This window comes from Podarcis liolepis (assembly GCF_965112155.1).
Source record: "Podarcis liolepis genome assembly, chromosome: 2".
Classification (NCBI taxonomy): Eukaryota; Metazoa; Chordata; class Lepidosauria; order Squamata; family Lacertidae; genus Podarcis; species Podarcis liolepis.
The window spans coordinates 56,782,639-56,801,948 of record NC_139555.1 but is presented as its reverse complement, the minus strand read 5'-3'; the positions used below and the strand labels follow the sequence as shown (position 1 = coordinate 56,801,948).

Below are 19,310 nucleotides of genomic sequence, written 5' to 3'. Positions count from 1 at the left end.
GAAGTGCCTTTGGTGCTGAAATGAACAGAAAAGACTTTTAGTTGTGGAGCTTTGGATTAGGCAGCATAGATCAAGGCATATACCACTTGCCTTCCCTAGTGCACCGCAAGGAAAAGAGAGGGATTGTCACAGCCTGCAGCTTTAAAGGAAGGAAACTGAAAGAAGGAAATATAGTCTTTTCTTGTCTAGTTATAGAAAGGGTTGTAGAAAAATCCTAGTTTATGAGAAAGTATTTTATCATACCTGAACAATTTCGGAGGTAAGATGCTGAATCGCGTCTTGTCTAAAATTTTCTTTATTCTGTTTCTTCCACCAGACACAGTGTTTGCTTTTATTTTCTTGTTTCCTTTCTCGCGTGGAAACATCTGTTCCACATCTCCAGGAATATCTGGGATGGAATAGCGATTATTTTTCTTTTCTGCAATTTTTGGAATATGAGGAACTCCATTCTTCTCCTGCCCTATCCTGCTAAGCAGCTCTTTGAACACTGTAGAAAGTCAAAGAAAGTCAAAATGTTACACATTCATTCACCCAGTATTATTATTGTTTATTATTATTAGGATTGTGCTAAATCCTAAAAAGGAACATTTAAAAATGTGTTCCATTTTATCATAATTTTGCTTTTAAGGATCCAAATCTGCAGCAAATGGCCGAAATCCTAAAGCATATATATTACCTTGAGAGAGCACAGCTTAAGATGCACAAAAATGAAAGAGAATATTAGGATTTAAAACTCTACAGAAGCTTTGGTATGGGTCAAAGTCAGTTGTTGTTTTTTTTAAAAAAAGTTGTTTTATTAGAAACATAAATTTTCAATAGAGAAATATTATTTTAGTAGAAAAATGAAGTGGAGAAAAGTCAAAAGAAAAGAAAAATGTGCTTGAAACTGCGGTGCAATACATCATATGTTTATATAAGTAGTATGGTTATTCTAACAAGTATAAAATTATTAACAAGTTTTATAATTTTTATAAATGCATTCCTGATATCATTATATTTCTCCATACACAATATATGTCTAAAAGCTTTTAGACGTAGATGGGTCAATGTCAGTTTGACGTATGTAAGATGTGTAACAAATCAATGAATAGCCATCTCTAAGCTGAACCACCTGGGAGCCAGTCTGCATATGGTGCCATGCTAAAATCTAGGCCAATCTGAAGAAGAGCAAATATCCCCAGGTAAACCTGGTTTGTAATTCTGTTGACCACTAAGGCAGCCTATCATATTTAGACAGAATCTGACCTTAGTTCCTCTGCTCTTCACCCTTCCTTGTCTAGTCCCCCGACTTAAGTAGCAAGGTTTGTTGCTGGTTTTGGTTGCTTCAACATAGTTTTCACAATGAATTCTCATACATGACAACAACATTTTATCCTAAAAGACTTTTCAATACAGCCCTAATCCAATATCTTTCTTCAAATATATTACTTATAACTAGTAATCAAATACTGGCTAGGATCCAAAGAGGTTTGAGAAAAAAGCAAAGGCTGAACTTTCCATTTTGATTAGCAGTCTCTTGCACCTCACAGAATGCAGCTCTAAAATATCCTCAACCTTCAGGGATGATGTTTCAAAGAGTGTGCGAGAATGTGATGCAAAAGATCCCTTGGATCCCAGCCATTATCTCCTAAAAATTATTTTAGTGTGAAAACCAGAGTAAGAGCAGACTACAGTAATATGAAAGATGTGGCTTAACTTATCTAAGAGGCTCCCTCTATTGTGCATCTGAGGTTGCAGAGTTAAGACTACATTTACCATATAATTTATAGTTCAAATGTTTTTTTTCCCCTGCTGCAAATGCTACAAGCAATTAAGTATTGATCGTTCACGTTTTTGTTTCTTGGACAGCTCAAGCTATGTAAAATCAAGTTGTACTAAATGACATATGTGTAGATTTGAATAAGAGATTAAAATATAGCAGTAGGGTATGGGTGGTGCTTTGGATAATATAGAATATGGGGGGAAGAGTTAAACACAAATCCATTAAATCAGCAAATAAAACTCCTGCCAAGGACTTCAGCAGACATTCATGAATTGTCATGAGCAACAAACAAGGCAAGAACCTTGAAGCCGTTACATCTGACAAAAGAAACTTGGAATCCATCAATAGATGGATCTGTCTATCTACATAGCTGCACAATTGAAAAAATAAACTTAGACCAATTCATTTTGTAGAAACATCTCATATATCTCATCTCACTATTGTTTCTATTCATTCAGGGGGTGTCAATATTTCACTGATTAGTCCTTCCGAGAGCAATTTCCAACACCATATCCCATGCTACTGCGAAGGATACCCTGACTTACAGGAGTAGGCTTTCCAAAGGCTGCAACAGAGGGGGCAGGAAGGACACAATGATCACATCAACTATATTTCGCTATTACAATTTTTTCCCTTGAAGGTGGCTTGCACACGTGACACATTTTGACTTCTATGTTGATATCAAACATATGAAAAGCATACAGTGGTACCTCGGGCTACATACGCTTCAGGTTACAGACTCAGGTTACAGACAGGTTACAGCTAACCCAGAAATAGTACCTCGGGTTAAGAACTTTACCTAAGGATGAGAATAGAAATCGCATGCTGGCGGCACGGCGGCAGCGGGAGGCCCCATTAGCTAAAGTGGTACCTCAGGTTAAGAACAATTTCAGGTTAAGAATGGACATCCAGAACGAATTAAGTTCTTAACCCGAGGTACCACTGTACTTGGATAAAGATTGTGACAAAATAGAAGGGGAGAGAAGGGAGAATCAGGTCCAAAAGAAGCGGAAGTAATAGTTACCACCTATAGAGAGAAGTTCAAGCACCCTTAGGAAATTTTCTGTTGGACTAAAATGTGAAGCTGTATGGCCTGTCACCTCTAGATGTAGGTCATCACTTTTGAAGTGCCACAGTAGACAAAATTCAGGATTTTGTATAGACCTTTAAGATAAGGACAGTGTCCTAAAACTGTAACTAGTCCTGTGCACCAAGAGTGATTTGAGCATACAGTAAGCCTGCAATTTATGCAAGAGTTATGTTGTGGGGGTTGCCCATAAAGCCAAAATTGAGTACAGCCAAAACACATTAGTTTCAATGGCAAATGGGGCTACTAAAGCTTTTTTTGCAGAGTCCTTCCCTTTCCCTTTCCCTTTCCCTTTCCCTTTCCCTTTCCCTTTCCTTTCCTTCTTTTTTTGCCACACGCCTAAAGCTGGATGCACACAAGTTAAATGCATGTAAGTGGCAGGCTTACTGTATTTCTTAACCAGCACCTTCCTCCACCATCCCTTTGGTGTATAAAAGAAATTTAAAACTGGGTGGGTGGGAGCTTCAAAAGCTGCTCGGGAATGTAATGGGTGTGTATGCATGCAGTTCTTAGATTTTAAAGGAAATAACTTTCAAAAACTTCATGAACTCACTAAAACTTTCAAAGTAGTTCTTTGGCCAATGTCTCTAAGCGATATCATTTATATGGCTTATACAACGGTACTCACCAAAAATATTTGTTTTTACAGTGATGGAAAGATGAGTATTGTTTCTCAAGATTTCAGTGGCTTTTGCAAATGTAATATTCTCAAAGTTTTGCCCATTTACTTCCATTACCTTTAAAATAATGCAGGAAAAGAGAATTTTGTTATAAAGAAAGATGGAGTATTACCAACATGGAATCTTAATCCACTTTTTTTGAAATTCAGCTCAGTTCTAAAAATATGTTTTGAAACAACCTTATTTAATGCCTCAGAAGTTACAAAAGCAGCATTTTTACAAAACAACATGGCAGAAAGAATTGCTCCCCTGCTTAGACTGTTTACATATGTTTGTCTTTCACTTTCAAATGTTACATTTCCATTTGACTACCATAACTAATCCTGAGAATAATTTGTTTTTTTTCACAATATAAATTTCTCATCACGTTATGGAGGCAAAACTATTAATTTAGAAAACAGGTCAAACCATCATTAAACAAACCAAGGAACATGAGAGGGATGTGGTATGAAAAGTGTGGTTTTAGCCGAGATCTCTAAACCAGCCCAACACAACAAATACCGTATTTTTCACTCTATAACACGCACCTGACCATAACACGCACATCGTTTTTAGAGGAGGAAAACAAGGGAAAAAATATTCTGAATGAAACAGTGGACGTATCATTTTTGTGCTTCATGCTGTGGCCACAGACATGTGATCTGATGGTGAATTTGGGGTGACCCAATGCAAAAATCCTGAGAATCCCTGTGGATCCATGCTTTGTAACCACGTTTTTGCACCATTGCAGCCCCAGGCAACAGTGGGTGCGTGATTTTTTTTTGGGGGGACAGGCTGTAGCCATGGACATGCTATGTGCTCTGATGGTGAATTTTGGCTGACCCAATGCAAAGATCCTGAGGATCCATGTGGATCCATGCTTTGTAACCACGTTTTTGCACCATTGCAGCCCCAGGCAACAATGGGTGTGTGATTTTGGGGGGGCAGGCTGTAGCCATGGACATGCTGTGTGCTCTGATGGTGAATTTGGGGTGACCCAATGCAAAGATCCTGAGGATCCATGTGGATCCATGCTTTGTAACCACATTTTAAGTGGGGAGGGAAGGAAAAACACAGAAGGCGAAGAATGCAGGAGAGGGCTATAACGTGAGGAAAGGAAGGCAAAAGTTTCCCCCCACCCACCCACACAAGCCAGCCACTGTTTAAGGATTTCATCCTTTTAAATGGAAGAAAGCATATTTGAATGCTGTGTGTCTCCAAAAACAAAAAGCAGGAAGTCAAATCAGAATTTTAAGCCGAACCTGTAATCTCTCTTCCCTTCACATACATTGTTCCCTCCGGAGCAGGGACAGGATAGATCGACGCTCTGCTTTCCTCTCTACTTGCCTGGAGGGGAGGGGCTTTCCCTGCTCTTTGTTCCGTTTGAGCAAACACAGTAACGAAACAGAGCAGGGTGGGCAGTAAGACCCTGAGGCAGAATGCAGGAAAGCTGCCACTTCCTCTCTCACGGAGCTCCCTTCTCCCTGAAGCGCGGTTTGATTTTTGCCTTATTTTTCGGCTCCAGGGACCGCACATTCGCTGCATAACACGCACAGACATTTCCCCTTCCTTTTTAGGAGAAAAAATCTGTGTGTTATAGAGCGAAAAATACGGTATCTGAAGTCAATTTCTTTGGTTGAATATACTTCACTTAACCAAAGCAGATATATGATTGTAAATGAAACACCGGGTTTTACTTTACCTGATCACCGCGTTTAAGCCCAGCTTCTGCTGCTTTGCTTCCTGGTTCTACTGTCTCCACAAAAATACCAAAACATTTTTCACTTCCTCCAAGGAGGCTGAAGAAAAGTGGGGAGTCTCTAGAAGGCTTCTGCAATGTGATTTGTCTCCATTTTGCCTTGGCTGCACAGGCGATGTTTAGTAATCTGAGGTGCCCCTTCATTTTCTGCAAATTGTAAAACACATGAATATCTCCCATCTAGAATTAGGTGACACCAAATCATGTAATGGTAAAATTACACAGAACTAACTCACCACCAAATCATATCAACCCATTATTTGCCATAACTGTGCCATGAAACAGCATGATCTGTATTATCTCTATAATAAAAAGCCCTTTGAAAGAAATTTGCAGTGCTCAGTTAAAACCTTCTACAAATGGTTGCAGCATTCAAGGAACTTCAGTAATAGTTGCAAGGTAGATATAAGAATTAAGATATATTAAGAAAAAGTTAAATTATGATAAAAGTGTGTACTGGCAATAAGTAATAGGAAATTCAAATAAGGAATAGATGGGAGGTCGGGTCTTTAGTGTTAAGACCAATTTATGTTTTATTGTTTGTTAAGAAAATTTGGTGTTTATTGTTATTCCTGTGTGTAATTCGGTATTTGTGTTTACTCTTTTTTTTTTCTTTTCTAGCTGTATCAATAAAAATCTAATAAATATTTTTTTAAAAAAAAAAACCTTCTACAAATGTTTTTGCTGTAGTAAGAGCTGCTCTTAAAAATGCATGATGCAGTACAAAACTCAATTTATTTAGGTTCCTACCGCATTTTCCAAGTTTTTTTCAAATTCTTCCAAAAAACGTGTCATGGCTGGATCTCCCTCAAAATCATTAAAATGGTTGTTCACCCACAATAGTACAACTCGGGTAACCTAAGAACAAGTACATATGTGAAGTTAATACAAGTTTTATTTGTAAGAGGAAATTAGGTTGCTATTCCTAATATAGTTTTGGCACTAACAACTAGTCAAGTAGCTTTTGTACCAACTATATACCTTTCCACACTATGAGCCAATTTGTCTATGCTTTTATACATTTTTTTAAAAAAATAAAATGACTATCTTTGTTACTATAGAGAACAGGCCTACAACTCAACACCTGGAGTACTATCTCTCTTCCATGGTTTTCTTATGAATCAGTATTTCAAAGTTGCTGCCCTTGCAAAATATTTGTCATTTGCAATGGCTGCTTCTATGAAACTTACACTAATAAAGCTAGAATTTCCATCTTCATTTTTTTGACAAAGTAGCCAATTGGGCTATAAAATTACTGCACAACTGGCAGTCTGTCAGATACCTTGTCAGTTTAAAACAAAAATGTTTTTCAAAGAGATCTATCCAAGTTATCTAACCACATAAAATGTTACTTCCTGTTCTGAGGGCAATGCCTTTATATGTGTAAACGTATAATGATACACAACTTCTGAGGTCATACTAATTATGACTATATATATTTTTTAGCGATAATCATTTTACTTGGGATATCTCTTAGCTGAAAATTAAAACAGTGACTGGTTCATGGGTGTGAATTGAAATACCTAGGCATAAATATGAAGCAAGAATAAAAGTTCAAAATACAGCATAAACATCTGAATCATAAATGAGTTTATTTCTCACATGTTTTCCCCATCCCCCAGCTCTGGTATATGATGGCAGAGACTTTTATTAGGCAATAGAAACTTCTACCAACTGCAAGCCCAAAAATATTTAGGAATATTGCCTGTTCTCAGCATTCTCCAAATTTAAAACATTGTACATGCTTTATTATTACTACAATTTTTATATAGTGAATACATTATTTTTCAGATGATTTCTAAGTTCTCTGTGTTTCACAGTGCTGTAAGTCACCACACCAAGAAGTTCAGATAAGACTTCATAAAGAAGAGTGACCCACTGTGAGGCAGCTGTGAAGACGGCAAATTCTATGACATGGATCCTTAGGAAAGGAACCAAAAATAAAACTGTCAATGTCACAATGCCATTACACAAATCTTTGTTGAGACGACATTTGGAATATTAGGTACAGTTCTGGCTGCCTCACCTCAAAAAGGATATTGTACAGTTAGGGCGGAAAGTTCAGAAATAGTTAACCAAAATGATCAAGGAGATGGGGCAGCTCCCTTATGGTTACAGCATTTGGGACTTCTTAAAATAGAAAAAAAGGCAAGCAAGAGGTAATACAATAGATGTTTATAAAATCATGCACAGCATGAAGAAAGTGGATAGAGAAGCTTTTCTCCCTCCACCATAACACCTGAACCTGAATGTTGAAAGATTCAGGGTATTGAACATAATTAAAATATGGAACTCACCCCCACGGGGGTGAGGGAGTAATAACCACCAACTTGGGGGCTTTAAAGAGGACTGGACAAATTCAAGGAGGAGGAGACTATCAATGGATACTAGCCATAAGAGCTATGCTCTGCATCTGAATGCCAGTTGTGTGGGCTTCACACAAGCATCCAGTTGGCCACTGTGAGAACTTGGTGCTGGCCTGCATAGGCCACCGACCTATCTTCCAGTAAATTACCAATCAGGGTTTGGTTATCTCTCATCTAGAAACTAACCTTGTCCCTGAGACTGTCTACTTGAAACCATTCCAACAGTTTATCCCCAACTTCCAGGGGGCTTGCCAAAAATGTTCTGTATGTTAAGAGAAAGTCTTCAATGTATGTTGGATCCACAATAGAATGTTCTTCTATTAAATGTGTAATCAGGCGTTCAGGTGTTGCCTTAAAAACAAGAGATGGCAGTTAATAAAATAATTCCACAAAAACAACATACCATTTTGTAATATCACCACCCAGACATACTCATAAATCCAATTCCTAACTTTCATCCTAGACACACATTTATTTTCATAATACTTCCTGCATACCAATACAGCATTACAACTTGGATCTATGTCTGTAAAGACTATATTGTTGAGTGATGTCTAATTGCCCAGAGGCATATTATTTCCACAATATATAGCCATTTGACTGCATAACAAGAGAACTTCGATGAAGATGAGAAACTAGATCACTTTGTTATGAAACTGAAAAATGCTATATAATAAAACAACTTCTTTGTAAGATTATGTTTTTGATCACCTTAATGACAATGTGTCCTTTCCTGGTTCCACTGCGGTCCAGCTCTCTGTGCTCTTTCACCATAACAATTTCTCCTTCTTCTTCAACCTTGTGTGTATTTTTTTCAACATGGTTCAGAATTCTCCAATAATCCTGCTGGGCTATACATACAAACTATCCAAAATAACAGAGGGGTATAAATACACAAGCAAACAGTTGTTGTTTTTTAAATGCATCAGTCAAGCCTAGACACATATAACATAATCATGGCAAAATGTAATTAGAAATCAATCTGTTTCCATCTTGTTCAACCTCATAATTTATTTATTTTTGTAATACCTTCAGAGATTACTACAACTGATACATATAGATAAGAAGTCTAGATGAGAACTTGAATTCAAAAAGTAAAATTGTCCTGAGCCCGTTTCGGCAGACTTTGATATATAAGCAGGGAAAGCAGTAGTTCTTGTTTGCTGAATAACCTATGCTGTGAGCAAGAAAGCTGTAAGTGGTTACCATTAGCCAAAATTGCACTATTTTATTTCTGGGATGATTAATTAAATAGAATTTTTAATGAGAAAATGGAAGAATGTTTTACTATGAAGTTATCTTACCTGGCAGTCATCTACTTTGGTCCGAACTACACCATTCATATATTGCTTTTCCAGAGAGGGAGTAATTCCAAAACTATTTCCCATACAGAGACTTTCCGTTTTCCCATCTCGATGGCTGATTTCCACAGTGCCATTTAAAATAACATACCAAGAATCAAGCTAGAAAGAAAACCCAATAAAAGCATTTCAATTATCTTAAGCATCCAACTGTATCAACAATAAGCTAAACAGAAGGCTCACTGGATGCTTAGTATGCCTCTGCAACAGCAATATAACCATTGGGGTAACAATAAAAATGATTAATTTAGTAGTAATGTTAACAACCGGTACCCATCTTCCATGACCAGATCAGGAAGAAACACAGAGATGAATGAGATATTCGGACAGAAATCCTTAATTAGGATTGTCATTCTAATGCAAGATTCAGGATGTGGTATTGTTGCTTGAGTTCAAAACATTCATCAGGTGCATTTGAGAAACTATGGCTTGGTTCGCATGGCACATCTTAGTTACAAACTCATGGCCAGTGAGAAAAAAACTTAACCATGAGCCCAGATCCAAATCATTGTGATCCAGGAATAAAAAAGTCCAGGGAGGAACAAAACAGCTGCAATCACCTCTCTGGGAGCCCACGTTTGCAAAGTTTCACTAAGCCATAGTTTGTGTTACCATGTTGTACAAACCAGGCCTATATCTAAGGGATAGAAACATGGTTTGACATTTGAAATAAGCTAGCAGTAGGTCATAAAAAACCCCTGTGAAATGTTTTTGGAGCTTTTGATAATATGCACTGACACTGGGGAGTTATGCACTGCTACATATGCTGTAAAACTGAAAACATTTCACCCTTATCTGCATGGTAAAAATATATATATTATAGGTGTTTGATGATCACATAGCAACATGATCACGGCATGCATTATTCAGTACTTACTTCTTGCCCATCATTAAGAATGATGGCTCCTGCTTGTTCTACAACTTCAAATATCATCACTGAGCAGAGTTCTCTCCTTACAGACATAGTCATGTTTGCAAATGCTGGAAGCTGGTGCATGAATTCCAGTAATTGTTCTATAAGAACAAAAATAAATATATGTTAGAAACAAAGCAAGGCAACATTTACTTAGGTTTCACTACCATGCAGGTTGGTAGTATTTAATATATCAAAAATGGATTTCAATCTGTATTTGTGTCACGCATCAATTTATGTTAGTTAATAAGAATGGTTACAATGAGTTGGAATCAAAGAGGACCTTCAGCATGCAAAGGCATCTTCTACTCAAAAATGGGACTTTTGAATGAGAAAAAGTGAAACTTATTATGAAAGAAGAAGCATGAGAACTGCTATAGAGCTATTTTAGCATTATGCAAACTCTTGTGAAAGACTTTGCAAAACTATGCCAGCAACTATTGTTCTATTACTCATAGTTATTTGGATCCAACCCCATGTTAATAGTACACAAGGAGGAAAGTAAGAAATACCAGTCCAGTGTTAGAATGGCCCAATCTGCACACTTGGAAGTGCAGCAAGATGCTTGGGTCCTATATGCATAGGAATTGATAACATTTAGTGGGTGGTTGCTTCCCCTGCCTATACATTCACACACAATCTATATATTTTATGCGATATATGAGGTTAGCTATAGATAAAGACAAAGGGAATGTGTGTAAATAGATACTGCATTTTTCTTCCTATAGGACGCACTTTCCCCCCTCCAAAAATGAAGGGGAAATGTTGTGTGCGTCCTATGGGGCGAATGCAGGCTTTCGCTGAAGCCTGGAGAGCGAGGGGGGTCAGTGCGCACCGACCCCTCTCGCTCTCCAGGCTTCAGGAAGCTATCCGCTAGCCGTGGGAGACGCAGCTCTCCGACGGCTAGCGGAGAGCTTGCCTGCACCCAGAAGCTTGGGGCGTGCTGAGCTCAGCACGCCCCAAGCTTCGGGCTTCGCACAGCGCTCCGCTAGCCGTGGGAGAGCCGCGCGAAGTCACGCAGCTCTCCCATGGCTTGCGGATAGCAGCCTGTTCTGGGGGCTGGGGTCGGGGGAAGCTCGGGCTTCCCCCGCCCCAGCCCCGCACCTGGGGAGGAAATAAAAAAGTTTTTATTTCCCCCTGAAAAAACTAGGTGCGTCCTATGGGCCGGTGCATCCTATGAGGCGAAAAATACGGTAAGTGAGACCTGCAACAAAATGTTGCATTGTGAACTGCTTCAGTTCAGAGTTTTAGCCAGACAGACACGCTCTCTTCAAGGATTCTCAGTTCCATTCTCTCCCTCTCCAAATGTCAACCAAAACGGCTGGGGCTCTTTTGTGGGAGGGGGTCATTCTTTTGTTTTGTTTTGAAATGTACCTCTGCAAACCTTAGGGTTCTCCCAAGCCTGCTACTATCTCTCTCATATACGTCAATGGTGCCACTTTGGCTACATAAGGATTGGCATGTGTCTGTAAAATACGCTACTATATCAGTTTGTCATTAACTTTCAAATTACTAGATTATTAGGGATAATCTGTTGAAACTATGTAGAAGTACTTTCTTTCTTTTTACATCTCACCAATGTCATCATCTGTTTTGTCAGCCGGTTCCTTTTCAAGGCATTCCCGTACAACATCTCTCCCCAGCAGTGGATCTGAAGTTCTGTCAATGTCTTCATCTTCTTCTTCATCGTCTTCAGAATCAACTGGTGCTTCTGGGAGACCAGTTAGATCTACATCTCCCATCTCACTTTCGGTAGCCTGTACATAAAATCAATGCAAGTTCTTTAAGTTGCTGAAAATTAAGCACATAAATTTTGACACAAATCCACTTTGTTCTGGTAATATCAACTACCAGCCAAATGAACAGCCTGGAAGAGCTCTGTGGATAGCCTCCAGCTGCCCTGTGGGCAAACAAGTTATACTCGTCACTAATGGACCCTTGTGATTTTTGGGGGGAATGGGATTGGTGATAATCAGTAGAGCAGGACTAGAATATTCCACTTGCATAGGTATTTGTGAAATCCAAATGTTAAATTCCATCAATAACGAACACAGAAATTAACAGATTTTCAGGACCATAAAGCTGGTGCTGTCTGCAGCAGAAAGTAAGTCAGAACAAAACTGACAAGTTCTACCCTATAACCAATTTAACATAAACAATAATATTATATCCTAAAGGGAAAAATTGTTAAGATGGCTAAAAGAGTGATTGTACATTTAAACAGAATGATTTAAGCATTTATTATCTGCAACTAGGCCATATCATATGATGCCGGTAGATTTAAACTCAAGCTAGGCAAGGTCAGCTAACCTCAGCAGATCCAGCTTGTTCTCTAAAAGGTTCAGAGTTTCTTTGAATATGTGGGGAACATAAAACTCAGCCCTTCAAGAGACTCTCAACAGTCTATCAAAGCAGCAGCTCATTTGATTCCTATATGGCTAACATATATAGAAAACTCCTGGCAAGTAAGGTCAAGTGGCAGTTTAAAAATAGAAAGATTTAGCATTTGTACAATCTAGCACTTTGTACGATGCAGCAGCATTTCCTTTGACAAATGGTTTTGTCAAGCAGAATCACCGTTTATAGCTTGTATTTTTAAAATAATATTGTAATAAAGGTACAATTTAACTTATGGAACACTAAATCAGAAACAGTTAAATCAACCAAAAGTTGAAAGGTAAATTCAGGTAACATTAAAGATCATCTGAATAAGGTCTCTGTCAGCCCACTAGCCCCTCTTCAAAACTTGGCATCTCTTCTTACTTTGGAAAAGCCTCTATTTTCCCTCTGGAACTATTGCAAGATGGTCTTGCAAAAAGCCTCAAGAAAAGGACCTCCTTCTGATGGCACCACACCAGAAGAAGAAGAGTGGATTGGTAGGGTAAGAAGAGGGCTTTTTCCAACTCCATGGAGACACACACACAGTGAGAGAGCACTGCTGAATATGAACTTGCATTTTTGGTGTTTCTCAGTGTCTGTTTCTGCATCTGTCAGAATGTATAGTGCGTGTGAAGGTCTGTATGTGTGTTCTGGAGAGTATGTATGTATGTTTACACAGCAAAACATGTGTTTGCCACTTTGACCACAGCCATCACCAATATGCAGCCCCCAGGAGGTTGGCCAATTTTCAGCATGCTCATCCGCTGAGGGTGCGGGGAGCTACTCAAGGTCTAGATGAACAAACCGTGTGGGTTGCGTGGGGGAAAGGGTTTAGTTCACTGCCAAGCATGGCCTTCGTGAAGGACAGTCAACATTTCTGGGAGAAGGAACTCAACTCATGATTTCTGTATATCTAGATCAGTTGTAGCGAACTTCTGGCCCATGGGCCTAATTATTTAAAGCTGTATTCAATATATCTGCAGAGATAGCTCTGTCAGCACAAATATTTCTGCTTGCCCAAGGAAACCATCACTCCTCTCCTCTGCATGATGTCCTGACTCTCCAAAGCAGATTTGGGGATGGTGCAGGAAAACACTGGGTAGGGGGAAGAGAGGGAGGAAGTTGTGTTATGCTAGTGATAATTTCTTATACTGGCTTCTAGCAGACCCACAATGAATAAGACCCACAGAATTTATTTTAATTACTTAGGTAGTTTATTAACCTCTTGAACAAAGAGCTCTTCTCCAATTTGGCCCCATTAGGCTCCCCCATTTGGCCCACTTGGCTGCTTATTCCAAGCCATGCCCACCAGTCCATCATATGACATCAGGAACAAGACAGGTAAAGACATAATTTCAAACTGTGCTGAATTCAAGCCACAACTGCAAAGGAATATTACCCTGCCACACCACTTTCAGGAGTGATAGAACAAAATACCCTTGGGAGCTCCTGTTTGCTCTCATGTGTATCTGACCACCTTCAAAAGCTGCTGACTAAGCACACTGAACTTCAAATTTCTCTACAGATATAGTTTAAAGTTTAAGTAATCTGATGTTATATGTTCTCAGGTGATTGAAAGGTGCCCTCCGCCCACCTGTCAAAGTGGTCTACAGCAGGTTGGCTACTTCTGGATTCAACTGTACAGCTGGATCTAATTCCCCATCCCTGATCTATATATTAAAGGAATAGTCTCTTCTTCAGGGAAAGAAGAAACATTCAGAAAATATAAATGGATATTCAGGGATCCAGTCTTAGAGCATCAGTAGTATTGAACCAAAGAAGATGGAGGCAACTGAGAGATCACTTGGAGTCCCAAGTACAATATTTATTTTAATATCTGTGGGAGAAGATACACAAAGGAATCTATTTACACCTATTTACACCACATCCTCTTTCAGTGTTCCACGAAACTTACATATTTTCGTCTAGTAATTTCATGATAGATAATTTTGATGCAGAAAAAATGATCAAAGGATCAGAGTCTCAAATTCACACAAAGCAGTAGCTGCAATGATCAGCATGGACAGAAAAAATACTGTATTTGTCCCATTAGCTATGATGAAATCCAGTTGCAGATCAATTTTGTTAACATATGGTTATAGGGCAAATGCCCTAAGCAATTTAAAGAGGGCAAATAAATATGGAAACAAATGTGCTTACTACATGACAACAGGAAGAGATTCAGTTACATGATTATCAACCTATACAGCAGATGGAAAGCAATAAAAACATTCCAGTTCTGCTGTTGTAAATATGAAATAGAAGGAAGACACATTGATTATGAGCTAAGAAAGTAAGAACGTTTTCTGGAACAGTACTGATAATATTTATTTAAAATGTTTGCTGCAAGGATTATGCTGTCAAATTAACATTTGTAAAAGATCTCAACCCTACACATAATTTATTGTGTATGTAAAAACATTCACTCTGTGCCACATTCAGTTCAAGTAAGCAGCGCATAGGTCAGTGTTTTCACATCTGTAAGTAAATCATAGACCCAAGAGATGTTACACCTTGGAGTTTAAAACTGAGGTCCTGGATCTATTCAAAAGAGAGATATGTGGTTACATTCACGGACTTCTTTCACAGTCAGCCTTAACAGCAGCTCATGTAAGGTGACAGAACCACTACTTTAACAGCTGATCCCCCAACCACACAGAGATTACATAAAGTGTCAGCTTCAATACATACATTATCAAGGATATCAGATAAAAGTTATAATAATCGATGTGAATATATTCATCCTGCATATGTAGACTTTGGAATGTTAGCACACAATCTTTAGAGACTACAGATCGACTTCTTGATATTCTGAAACACTCTGTTAATTGATTTTATGTACCTTTGGATGGAATAAGCCTCATTTAACATTACTTTTTAAAACTCAGTCTATCATTGTGCACTGCTTAAGAAAAATCTACAGTAGAAGTAGTAGATGACAACAAAACAATTAAAGCATATCAATTATGCCAAGGTCATCCACTGTCACTTAATGTACTTTAGGGAACATTAATTATTAACCTATAGTGGATCAATGATGAATATAACCTCCAAGATGTATTTAGATACAGACTAAACAGAAGTGAAATAATTAAGTTGCTTTTTATAGAATCCAGCATATATCAAAGAAGTTGTGTGACTTACTCCACAATATTAATTTGGAAGAAGGGTGGAGCTAAATGTTAAATGCACATGTGCGTAACAAGAACCAAACAGGAAGAAGTAATTATGAGCAAGAAGTAGCAAGGAGGAATAACATATCTTTCCCACATCTATTGCTTTTCCTGCCCACCACTTTTCCTTAAACCTTGGATGGATTGTGTTCAGACTAATAGAGAAATTACCCTGTAATTTATGAAAGAATCGTGATCTGCTGAATATTGCCTTACCACCTAGTTCTATGCTTGTTTAAATCTAACCAATTATAGTAGACTTGCTGCTAGATAAGTATGCATAGGACTTCAGCCTTAATCAGGCCTCTTAACTTTGACAACTACTTTATTATATAAAAATAATAATAATACAGCACATCCAAAAGGCCTCAGGGGAAACACAAATGGAAAGCAATTTGTTGCTCATCAGCTGGCCTTGTGAAAACTCTGGTTGGAAACTCTGGCCATTTTCTATCCACCACTACATGAATGGGGCCTGAAACATGGGGCTGGAAATATTCCAGGACATATCCCAAGCTATTCCATGACTTAGGAATGCATGAATCTGACATGTTTAACCCAGCTGTGCAATCTTTTTTTTCCCCTTTTGTCTTTTTTTTTTTAAAGCTCACATACATAGACTCTTCTACAGTCTTTCCCACCATGAATGTCTAGAAGCTGATGGTCCGGGCAGGAGACTAATTATTCTGGGCTTACTGCATGGCCGTAAGGTATAGATGCCTGGCTTTCTATACATTTGGAGCCACCACATAGTTCACTTTTAAGCAGTTGTCTGAATCCACAGAGAGAATTAAGCAGGAACAGATATAGGAAAATAGGAATCTGCCTTACAAAGAGTAAAACCGCTAGTCTATCCAGCTCAGCACTGTCTCAGCACTGTTTTAAACCTTTCCAGGGTTTAAAACAGGGGTGTTTTCCAGATGAACTTGGAGATGCGGCAGGTTGAATATGGGGCTTTTGTCATACAAAGCAATTGCTCTACCACTGAGATATAGCTGTCCTACTATATATTGTTGTCTGACTCTTGAATTCAAATAATCTTCCCTGTAGTCATAGGAATTTTGATCCAAATCTTTCACAATTTTTTTTTGTACTACAAGCTCTTTAGTGAGACACAAGTTTCATTATAAGGCAGCCTTAAGTTGCGTGTCAAGACCCCCAAGGCCTCCCCCCTAAGTTGAATAAAGACACATGGGTTCAAATAGCCAAAAGCCACGCCCCCCCGGCCAACCGAAAGAAGAAGAAAAGGAGGCTGAAGAGTTTAGCAGGGTTCATGTCATTTGTTCCCCTAGCAGTGCAGAAGCCTGAAGCTCTGTATAAAAAACTCTCAATAACCCAATGATACAAAGTGTGCCTACATCAAACTAGAAACACATACTTAAGTCTATTTATATTGTTTAAGCACTGTTTCCTTCCTATTTCGCAAACAGCTCTATATGCACATTTAATGAGACTAATGTAAAATATAAAGGGTTGTATCCAACAAAGTTAGTGTAGAAGAATTGAACCTAGATCATTTAAGTTACCCATATTAATTTATTCCAGTGAGTCTACTCTGAATAGGCCTAATGTTGGAAGCAACCCAGCTTTTACCCAATCTATTATTGTCAAACAGTTGACAATAATTAATTAATTAATTAATTAATTAAGCCAAACTCACTCTAATCTGCCATTTGCTTAAGTTGACTTCAACACACACACATATCATTAAGAGCACTGCCCTCCTTTTCAGTTGCTGCTGAGCCTAGTGATTGTTCAGTGGCTTGGGACTCAGGACACCAAAACACCTCTGATTGTATCCTAAATCTCAGTTGATACATTGCTTCTTTAGGCATCATGGGGGGAAAACCTCCATTGGTTACAATAGCCAGGTATCACTTGAATAACTACCTATTATCACAAACACTGATTTTATTATTATTTCAGTAAGATTTTAACCTGAAACAAATAACATCATTATCTTCCAAATCAAAACTTAATATTCCTCTGGTCTTACTGAACCCAACATATTACAGTGGTACCTCGGGTTACATACACTTCAGTTACAGACTCCGCTAACCCAGAAATATTACCTCGGGTTAAGAACTTTGCTTCAGGATGAGAACAGAAATTGTGCTCCAGTGGTGCGGCGGCAGCAGGAGGCCCCATTAGCTAAAGTGGTGCTTCAGGTTAAGAACAGTTTCAGGTTTAGTACGGACCTCCGGAACAAATTAAGTACTTAACCTGAGGTACCACTGTATTTTGTTCATTGTGCTGTCAAACTTTAAAAGTATATGATAGCAATCTTATGCTTCTGCTAGCATACAGGGATTCAACCATTTAGGTCCTCCCTCTTTTTATGAAAACAGAATGTTAAAACAAATTTTGGACTTACTTGGTAGATGTCAGATAAACTGCTACTCCCAGAATCACTAGCAATGCTGCAACCAGACTGACTTGAAGGGACATGTGTCACCTGTGGATGTTGACCATCTGTGAGATGCATCTTGGTCAGGTCTGCAGGAAGCTGGAAGCAAAGTGCAATGTAAGGGAAGTTAAATAGGCTTTCAATTTCAAGCAATTCATGCTATGTTTAACTTGATATAATTTAATGCTGACTGAGAAAATGCAATATACATTGCATTATTTTTTTTAAATTTGGTTGAAATATTGTCAGTTACCAACTACATATTAAGCCTCGTTGAGTTTAGGAAAACAACTTACAGTGAAAACTTGTGCATGTAAAAATTGCACTTTGCTAAGTTCAAGGTGTTGGTTCTGGTGTACAAAGTACACCTCTTGGGACCACAAAAGCTAAAAGAGCATCCTACCCTCTGCGTACCCAACTGGTCACTCTTTCTACAGATGAGGGTTTCCTGCAGATCAAGAGATCTGTTCCATAAGATATAGAGATCTGTTCTTCAGTGTGGTGGCACCTAACCTTTGAAACTCGTTCCTGTTATACATCAAACAGGCACAGTCTCTATTGCCTTTTTGGTGCCAATTAAAGACCTTCTTTTTTAAAACAAGCCTTTCAAAAGGAGATCAATATCCTAGGCTATACCTGTATTGAATAGGAAATGAATTTTACATATGAAATTGTTTCATTGTTTTTATATAATGGAATTGTTTTCATTGGTTATGTTTTTACTGTGAAATTGCTTTAAGATGTTTTATGGGAAGTGTTTCATAAATTGGACCAAATAATAATAAATGCTTTGTATGCAAGTGGTTCCACATTCTAACCTAAGCACCTCCATTTTCCAGTGCTGGGAAACAATAATACTTCAGTAGCCTCTGCTGCCACATGCTTCTTTGCAAATGCATTCTGCAAACATCTGTTACTATCACATTATGCAACAATTATTAGTACAGTGTGTTTGGCATAATACAAAAGTGTTAACACAATAAATATAATTTCACTACCTGAAATGATTATCTGTAATTTAATTACAATAATAAAATATTTAGTTCAGAAGCAGAATGACAGCTATTAAGACATCGTGTTCATTTGAGCCTGTGCTCCAAATGTTGTAATACTGTTCCTAAAAATAGAAAGAATAAGTGGAAAGATTTAAAGCACACCTTGAGTTAACTCAATTTTAGCATATTTCAAAACAACCTGCTTAAAACTGTATTTCTTTTTTAAAAGAGAAAATCATAACTGTGAACAGAAGCAATGTGCTCAGATTGAGAATCTGCAAGTTGTATTTTTCTGAACACCTGCTAAAGAACAGCAGATGCGAAATAGTGAACATGTTCCAAGGACATTAGGAAGTTTCCAGATTTGAATAGTAGTTTCAAAAGCCAGCTAACAGATTGGCCCGAATGTCAGGCTGCTTATATTAAAGAAAGAAAGCAAGGGGGGGGGG

The 19,310-nt window shown here is 38.2% G+C and overlaps 1 protein-coding gene across 10 annotated transcripts in view; it reads right to left on the bottom strand.

Moving 5' to 3' along the window:
* The window catches only part of RAPGEF6 (Rap guanine nucleotide exchange factor 6), a gene marked incomplete at its 3' end in the record, with an annotated part of 139,346 nt that overhangs the window by 46,596 nt on the left and 73,440 nt on the right, over positions 1–19,310 (bottom strand). For all 10 annotated transcript variants that reach the window (XM_083487941.1, XM_083487940.1, XM_083487945.1 and 7 more), the window contains 10 exons: positions 17,834–17,965; positions 11,484–11,664; positions 9,872–10,008; positions 8,938–9,096; positions 8,345–8,497; positions 7,820–7,984; positions 6,018–6,125; positions 5,211–5,414; positions 3,478–3,586; positions 244–487 (listed from right to left, as the gene is read on the bottom strand). In XM_083487941.1, the coding sequence (XP_083344067.1) occupies positions 244–487; positions 3,478–3,586; positions 5,211–5,414; positions 6,018–6,125; positions 7,820–7,984; positions 8,345–8,497; positions 8,938–9,096; positions 9,872–10,008; positions 11,484–11,664; positions 17,834–17,965 (1,592 nt within the window). The remainder of the gene's footprint in view (positions 1–243; positions 488–3,477; positions 3,587–5,210; positions 5,415–6,017; positions 6,126–7,819; positions 7,985–8,344; positions 8,498–8,937; positions 9,097–9,871; positions 10,009–11,483; positions 11,665–17,833; positions 17,966–19,310) is intronic.